At 41.6% G+C, this 9,175-nt stretch overlaps 1 protein-coding gene across 3 annotated transcripts in view; it reads right to left on the bottom strand.

Moving 5' to 3' along the window:
- The window catches only part of MAPKAP1 (MAPK associated protein 1), an 88,539-nt gene that overhangs the window by 50,393 nt on the left and 28,971 nt on the right, over nucleotides 1-9,175 (bottom strand). For all 3 annotated transcript variants that reach the window (XM_039383645.1, XM_027741341.2, XM_027741342.2), the window contains exon 5: nucleotides 578-750. In XM_039383645.1, coding sequence (XP_039239579.1) covers nucleotides 578-750 — 173 coding nt within the window. The remainder of the gene's footprint in view (nucleotides 1-577; nucleotides 751-9,175) is intronic.

Raw genomic sequence — 9,175 nt, forward strand, 5'->3', positions numbered from 1 at the left:
AAACTATTTTAAGTTCTTATTTTATATTCTATGACCCAGCAAAACCAGCAGTATTTTACAGAACTCTTTTAAAACAAAAGCTGTTCAGGTGAGGGGTTCTGAAGAACCTGTTTATGCATCTCATGTCACCTGCCAGGATAAAGGAACAGCTCTCACTAAACACCAACAGTACTCCAGCACAGCAAAGGGACTTACAGAGGAGTTCTGGACTGTATTTGACATCTGGTGATCTCAGCCATTAAGAACACTACCCAAAAATAGATGGGACATGAAATAACAAATGCCTCTGTGATAACAAAAGACGTAAGGTTTGCATTATTTTTCCATAGTTTTGAAGTTATGACTCATTTACAGATCCAAGGTTTCCCGTTGATCATGAACCAGCCCCCAGCAGTCAAATCAAAGAGCCATGGCTGGAGGTGCCCGTGTGCTGCTCAAAGGGAAACACCGACAAACGTGAAGGTGCTCTCTCTAAGATTCAGCTATCAAAACACTGACGTGGACATCCATTTCATTATGCAAAAAGGCTGCAGAGGAGAAATTCAGAGGTAAAGAGGTAGTAAAGAAAGAGCATTACTTCAGTTTGGGTTCCCGTCCCTCACTTGTATATTGCCAGCAGATGAGCCCGATCAGGTCGTGCACTTTGGCGTTGGCGATGGTCACCACTGTCATGGGCTGCAGCTTGTCTTGGCTTGTGTGCAGTGGGAGGTAGACATCAATTTTTTTGGTTGCCGTTGTACCAACATGGCCCTGTCGAGAAAGTGTATTTTATTAGAAAAGTGTGACAGAGTTAATACAAAATCTGGGCAGAGGGAACTCTCCTCAGCAGGAAAACTAAAATACGCTACTATGGCTTGAAAATGGAAGAAGCTTGAACATTTAAATTCCAATTCTTTCCCTGCTGTTTATCTGTAAAAAGGACATGAAATATTTGGCCATGATTTCACAGATTTTCATAAAGAGCCTGAACTTCACTGCAGGATCCCATGTTCCTGCAGGATCCAAAAAACCCCAAATACTTGCAGGATGGGGAGGAAGTCCCATCAAGCCAACCTAAGACTTCCAAACTGCACTACCCTTGTTTCTACATTTCTGCTCTTTTCTGCAGTTTCCCCCCACTACTTGAGAAGCTCTCAGCCCTCTGGAGGGAGCAGAACTACCCAGCTATCAAGGCTTGACCGTGGTTTTCCAAGAGAAGAACAAAATCTCACATACAACTGAGCCTGAACTGTTCCGAACTGTTTGAAGACAACCAAGAAGAATTAATTAATACTGGGGTTTATTGGAACTTACTACATTAAAAAAATCTATTTGGCACTGTGGAGATTGACAGTTAAATAAACCATAAAATACACAGCAACAGAGAGATCTATAAAGTTTGTCTTACAAGAAAAAAATGTTTAATCCATTGCAGGTAGGACTGCAGCTTTAACCCAGAAATCTTTTAAACAGACAAAAGATTGCACATTCTGATCCCTTCTTCCAAAGCACCCAAAGTAACTCTCTGTCTCCATCTCTCTCCATACACACAAGGGCCTTGAGAGGAGAAAGTGTTTCTTGAATTAATCACTTGGAATTCTAAGTAACAGAATAAAAGGATTCAGTGCTATAAATCTATAATGAGAGCATAAAACAGGGAGTTAAATGCCATGTGCTAATTTCAATATATTGTTAAAAACCATTTGATCCTTCAGTGTGATTATAAATTAGAGAAGTAATAGGAATTTAAAGATTCAAGTTATTCATACTGGCATAGCTAAAAGTATTAGTAAAATCCATTCTAATATAATGAATTTGTTTTTAAGAAAGCATTTTTATAGTGCAGATACCTCCTCTTCCCATGTTTTAGGGTAAGAAGAAATTGGTTTTGCTCATTCAAAGGAGGGCTTAGGTTTGTAATAGAATATGGGACATTCCTTCACTTTGTTTGGATAAACCTTAACAAGCCTTTGGGAGAGTTTGTGTGCCCAGGACCCTCTGGGACACCACCCATGGTCTTCTGAAATCATGAACACAGCAGAGCTACAGCTGCCAAAAAACATAAGGGTGGGTTTCTTCCTTGCAGACTCTCTTGCTTTTCTACTTCCAGGACCTTTCTGAAGAGTAAGTAAACTGGTACCAGGTGATGAACTGCCTGTCTTTGCCCAGGTGCAGGCACCAGCCAGGGATGCACACGAGGCTGTGCTGGTGACACTGTGGTGCTGAGCAGAGACACCAGAACAGGAGAGCTGGGGCTGCAATGGATTGGCACGGGAAGGAGTAAAGAACAGCTACCCAGGAAACTAATGGGACTCCTTGGCATGCCAAGTCAGCTACATACATAAATCCAAGGAGGGCAGAATCGTAAGTAATGCTGGGTCCTGACAATGGAAAATCCAAGAAAAATGGACAACCAGATGTGAGAGTTGATGCCAAGGCTACAACTGACACACCCAGCGTCAAGCCAGGGAGCAGACAAACGAGGCAGGAACTGGATCTAACAACCAAAGGTTATCCATCAGCCACTGCACAGACAGCTGTTCTATGAACTAATAATCCAAACCACGTATTTATAAAATAACCCTGTTCAGGACCTTGGTCTCCAGCTATCACAAACCCCACGGTAACTCTCCCTGGGCTTCCTCTCTCCTTTGCCCCACACCATGTGGTACTTACTTTGTGTCTCCTGTTTTTAACTAAACTTTTCCTTGTTCTTCCCCATCTCTAAATCTCCTCTACCTCCTCCATTAGAGCTATCCTTTTCTTTTACTCACAAACACTCAACAGGAACACCAAAATGACAGGTGACTTAAACTCATACCCCTCTGAGGATTCCAACCACCCTTCGAGCAAGGGGAGCAATCCCAACAGAGCAGGCCTGGGAGATGGCTCAAGGCACCACTGCTATGCTCAAGAGCTTTAAAAACGTGAGTGAAACATTTTTATTAATTAAAGGTCTGTAAAGCAGATTGCCATAAGGTATTAGAGAGGCTGAAACCTGAGATGTGAAGCCAATTAGACTTTCTTGTCACATTGGTCACATTGGTCTCCGTGGCCAGGAGTCTGAGCCACACTGGATTTCACCAGAGATAACCTGTGGGTTTTACACAGGGCTGGAGTCTCCTCTCCAGGAGGAATCACTCAGACCCAGGCCACAGGCACTGCTACAACCATAATCACTTTTTGCTTCCAACTAAAAACTATATTCCAAGTGGAAATGCTGAGGAGATCCAGAAGATAAAGGACAACTACTGATATTCAAAGAGGCAGGATCAAACTTTATTAATAGATCCAGTATAAAATTCAATGGAAAATCTATTCAGGGCCAGGGGCCTTACCATTTGGAGTTTCCTTAATAGCCTCCAATAAATCTGGGAAGCATAAAGGGGCTGTTAAATTAACATTTTCCTGATCTGTCACCTGTGGCACAGTTAATTTGTCAAAAAATTCTTTTAGCTTGTCACTGGACACTGTATATTCTGACAAATGAAGTCTGGAATAAAATTGACAAAATATCTCGTTAATTTTCTAGGAAATCACAAATCTGATTCCATTAAGCTTTTATTGTTAGAAATGTTATATCCCACCAGTCCTTTAAGGAAGTGAGGAGTAACTGGATACACCGAAAATGTACTATAAATCATAGAAAATTTTTCAAGTATTTTTATTGATGGATTCTTTTAAGGTTCCTTGATGCTCTCCTACAGTATGTTAAATTTAAACAAAAATAAATATTTAAACTCTATCAATTCTTTCAACTCAAAATGTCCTTCTAAGATTTAAAATCAACTTTTAATCAAAGTCCAGGAGGGAATGCATCCCTCCCTCCCACAGCAGATGATGTATATCTGATGTATATCGTGTGACCACTGTCCATTCCCAGGATAACTTACTCCTAAACATAGTTCTGAAGTACCTGCAGAACAGGGAGCACAACTGTGTGTGCTGTGTCCTTCTCACTTCTGCTCTGCTTCACCACACACCAGGGCACAATATTAAAACAAAGTCCATAAACATTTCTGAGAGAAAAGTGATTGATTTTCAACACTAATAATTTACTGCCTCTTCCTGCACAATAGAGTTCTGTGACTAAATGTTATATCACTTTAAGATTAGATGTTCTAATGATATAATGCAAAGATTTTACTGAATCATTATTTAGTGGGAGTCATAAAAACCTCTTAAAATTAATCTTTCATGCACATCTAGCTTATCCAAAGTTAGCATTTAATTAGATGGCCTTGGCACGAATGAGCTTACTACTTTATTTGCTCAATCAGTATACGTCTCTTCAGTAATTATAATTAATTCAAGTCATTGACTCACCTCCCAGCAAACAACACTAAACACTGCACAAAATGGAAACAAATGCTTCTCCTTTCCCAAATGCAAAATGTCTTCTCACTTTTAAACTCAGTGAAATGTTTTTTGGTTTAGGTGACTCTGTAATCCAGCAATCACTTTCTGAACATAACTTACATGTGTATTTAATCAACATATAGGAAACATATGAAGGAGAAAAATAGAAATATATTAACTCAGCATTTACAACACATACAAAAGTTCTAATGGATCAGAGCATGGATGTTTATAGCAACACAAGGGACCGTATTTTTCTAAGATGACCACTGAAAAGAATCATTTTCTAATCTTTTGACTTGAAAAAAATGAAAAAATTTAGACCAATTATTTCTTTACCGAAATAAGTGGAAATAAAACAGTCAGTCATATTAACTCATAAGCAAAACAGCTTTAGAGAGGCTGAGTAGACAAAGAAGGGTCATCTAAAAGAAAAGATGACAATTTTTTTTTAAGTTTGGATGATCAAATACCTTAAAAGCCTTCAGTAAGCACACAGCAGAAACCCTCAGAATGAGGCACAATATTCCAGACCCGCTGGCACATGGCTCTGAGCAGACAGGTGGGAGCAGAGCAGGATGCTGAGCACACCCATGGCCCCAGCAGAGACCCAGGGAGTGGTGACGGGCACAGGCTGAGGAGCGGAGTACAACACATGGGCACAGGCTGAGGAGTGGAGTACAACACATGGGCACAGGCTGAGGAGTGGAGTACAACACATGGGTACAGGCTGAGGAGTGGAGTACAACACAACACATGGGCACAGGCTGAGGTGTGGAGTACAACACAACACATGGGCACAGGCTGAGGTGTGGAGTACAACACATGGGCACAGCCTGAGGAGTGGAGTACAACACATGGGCACAGGCTGAGGAGTGGAGTACAACACATGGGTACAGGCTGAGGAGTGGAGTACAACACATGGGCACAGGCTGAGGAGTGGAGTACAACACAACACATGGGTGTGGAGCACAACACACGGGCAGGACACACGGGGAACAGCGATGGCACAGCCTGGGCATTTGATCTGTAACAGGCTGGGGAAGATGCCTGTCCAGTTGCACATTGAATATTCAGAGGCCCAGTGCTGAGTCTTGGTGCTCACATGAACACCCGGCAGTTTTACACCATTCCTCCTCCAACCCACCACACTGTCCCCTACCATGGCCAAACGAGAAGGGGGTTTATTTCATCAGGTGGTTAGAACAGCATTGGAGTTTTTCATTACTTTGGTCACATGATTCCTTTTGTTATTCCTAAGTCATTTATGGAGAACACCCCAGTGAGACCAGGGCACCCGATGCCCGGCACGCCGAGCACGCTGCCAGCCCTCACAGGTTCTCAACGAAGCCTCAAAGTTATTCCCTTCCGAGGAGTGGATTCTCCTTTGTATCATCCCAGCTTCTGCTGCAGAGTTAGCAGATCACGATGTAAAATTCCATTAACATCATTAAATACTTAATTTATCTTATTCGCACTGTCACTATTCATAAAAATTTAACCCAGTAATTTCCTGTTATCCAAAGCATAACAAAGTATGAATATTTAACTACAAGGTAAATAACACACTATTATTTTTTATTCTAAATTGTTGACTTCACTTAGCATGCCTGCTCTGTACAGCACCACACGATTTGTCAATTAAAGGTCCAGATGTTTCCCAGGCTGCAGTGGCAGCAGCAGTTCTGAGCAAGGCGTCCTCTGCATCGCAATGATCACTACAACCCCAGCTCCAGGCTGCATTAACATGCTCATGTTTTATTCCAGCCCCCTCCTAATGTACCAGTTAATTATACAACACACAGCTGAGAAACATCACCTCCGAGCTGGACAGTTTCCTTCCACGCTTCCACCTGAACACGCCTTTACATGCACCTCAAAACCAGGATTTACATATATAACCACACCACATAATCAAGTACCCAAATCACTGCCTGCTCTTGCTTGGCATTCACTCCCACAGTTAATAAAATTATGTAAGTCCTGAGCAAAGAATAAGACACATAATGCTGGTAACAGCACGTTTCAATCATAGTAACACATTCATTTATAAAACTCTCTGTGAATTTAAAACTGAATTTAAAACACCGTATTGGAGTGCTATGAATATGATTTCTTGGTATTGTTTTTTTCCAACAAACATTATCTGGATGGAGGGGGAAGTCCCAGGTCCATCCCCTTTACAGCCCAGGCTGTGTTTCTGTCCATGTAGGTGTCAGGTTTAGGACAAATGGTCCTCTCCTGTCATGCTCCCGTGGCATTTTGCCCCACACGCTCCTTCCCTGCACGCCCAAGGCCAACACAGACCTAGAATTGCTGCTCTGCAGAGGGTGGGATGTCCCACTGGCTGTGGTGGCACCAGCTCACCCTGCCTGTGCAGCCCCAGTTCTGCTCAAGGATGGCAACACACGTTCACATTGATCAGAGGGCAACTGCTCCAGCTGCAGCAGAAATGCATTCATTACCCCAAACCATCCTCGGCTTCCTCACTGAGGAGAAGGAATGGCCTCTTTAGTAGAATTATTTATATTTTACTTACTAATAAACATTACAATTTAATACTGAGGAATAGAGTTATTCTTTGTAATAACAAAATGCAACAAAAACTTACAATTAAAACTACACCATAAATATTATTTGTGCGTTAAGGAACATGCCACGATCTATTTTAACAAACAGATGCTCTACAAAAGATAAATGTTTTCAGAAATATTCAATCCTTGAACAGATCAGCCTCTAATCCTCTGCTTCTGCTGCACAAAGCAGACAGCTCAAGTTCCTCGAGGACATCAGCCAACCTTAGGTGGAACATTTTTAATACATCACCGTGTCACTTTTTAATGTGCCACAATCTATTAACCACATGGCAAACTAACAGGGATTTTTAAAATATGGGTTTTATAGCTTTGTGCCGGTGATTAATTAAATAAATAGCCAGCGTTTCACAAATCATCCCTCTAATTAGTCTAACCCAGACACTTTGCATTCCCTGGCACCGTTGCCAGCTGAAGCTCACAGAAGGGCAGCGGCGCCCGAGCACGCCCGGCACCGCCAGCCCGGGCTGGCACGGCCCCGCAGCCCCCGGCACCGCCACCGGCCTCGCAGGTGCTGCAGTCAGCTGGAATGGGGCTCCAGCTGCTTGGGAAAGATGTTCTGTGTAATTATTCTCCCTCATCCTGAAGGAAACAATCGAGATAACAAAGAGAACAGAGCCGTGTCTGGGATTTGACCTGAAGTAGCAAAGTTGTGTGTTGCAGAAAATGAACAAATATTAAAGGCAGATGCTAGAAAAATTTTCTGTGCTAAATGATACATTTTCTGTCAAAACATTTCAAAGTTGAAGCTGCAACTAATTACATGCAGTCCATTCAAGGAAGCCAAGCAAGGCTTATCATTAAAATGACTCAATTATTCTTAAAAGAAAGAGAAAATCATCTGTAAAACCTGCCTGCAATCTCATCAGTTTTACTGTGCCTTCCTCAATAGATCATTTCCCCCAGAGCTCAAATTAAACTCTCAATAGTTAACATGCTCAAGTTTTACTACAGGTTTTTCTCCAAATTATTATTAACTGGAATTTCCTACCTAGGAAGAGGTTTATATAGAAATTTGCTCTGCAGTGTTTAGTGACACTATCACAACAGCTTTTCCCCCCTCAATTTAGAAACCATCAGAGACAGAACGTGATGCAGATTCAGGCAGCTCACGGAGACGGGATTTGATTTCCTCCATCAGGCAAGTTCTTTCTCAGCATCAGTCCCCAAACTTGCCCCTTAAACCCACGTTTCCTTGTACTCAGGAAGATATTTGTATTCCTGGGCAGGGCTCAAGGACCAGGTCACACCCCGTGGGGTGGGGATGTCACCGGGACCGCCAGGACCCGCCGTGCCAGTGCAGATCCCACAACAGGAGGGGAAGAAGTCCAGGACTAACAACACAGACTTTTCAGCTGTTAGACTGACATGGAGGTGGTGCTGGATCCAGCACAAACACCTGCTTAAGAACAGATCTCCCTCTCCAGCCTCAACAGCCTCGTGGCACTCGGGGGGCCCTGTGAAAGTACTGTGAGAGAGTTTAACCTCAGGAGGCTTTTGCCCTTAAAATATTGCACGTGGTTCAAGCAACTTTAATTGATGCAGGACGCTTTCTGACATAAAGTGTTTTCAACATTTTTTTTTCCCCAGGATTTAGGTCCATAGCAGCCTGAGGTATGATAAATTCATAAACTCAATCTCCACAAATTGCTCAGAAACTGTTCTTGTTAGTAAATCAAAGTTCTTCAGTGCAAGCAGTACTAGTATTAAGAAGCTAAAGAGAATTTTTTTCCCTATTTGTTTCAGATAGGGAAATAAAAAAATTTACATGGAAAAAACCTGACCTTTATATTATCTTTACAAATTCTGAGTGGGGAATATTAAATAGAATCTTAAATAAATAAAAAAATAATTTAATAAAATATCAATTTATATTGGAATCAAGAATAAACCAATTATCACTTCATTTACATTTAATGTTTAACTTTTAACTACGAAACAAGAACTCTTTGATTAGTGATATCATGGTGCTTGTACAGATCTCTAAGAGAGTTCTTACTCCATAATTACTACCAATGCTTTAAAAGCATTTTTCAAGTACTAGGATCAGAGTAAAGACATAGTCTAAAAGACTATTCTGTGAGAAATTAAAAACCCAACCTTCTCTCCCTCAGGAATGTTTCTCCCAACAAGCATGTCTGTTAAATGGACATACCCAACCCTCCTGCAAACAGCAGCCATTAGAAACATTTGCTAATAAAACATTTCCATATTCCTTTGGCTGTTAAGAACCTTGACTTGTG

Source organism: Pipra filicauda, unplaced genomic scaffold, assembly GCF_003945595.2.
Source record: "Pipra filicauda isolate LSUMZ 115617 unplaced genomic scaffold, ASM394559v2 scaffold100_size2392355_pilon, whole genome shotgun sequence".
Classification (NCBI taxonomy): domain Eukaryota; kingdom Metazoa; phylum Chordata; class Aves; order Passeriformes; family Pipridae; genus Pipra; species Pipra filicauda.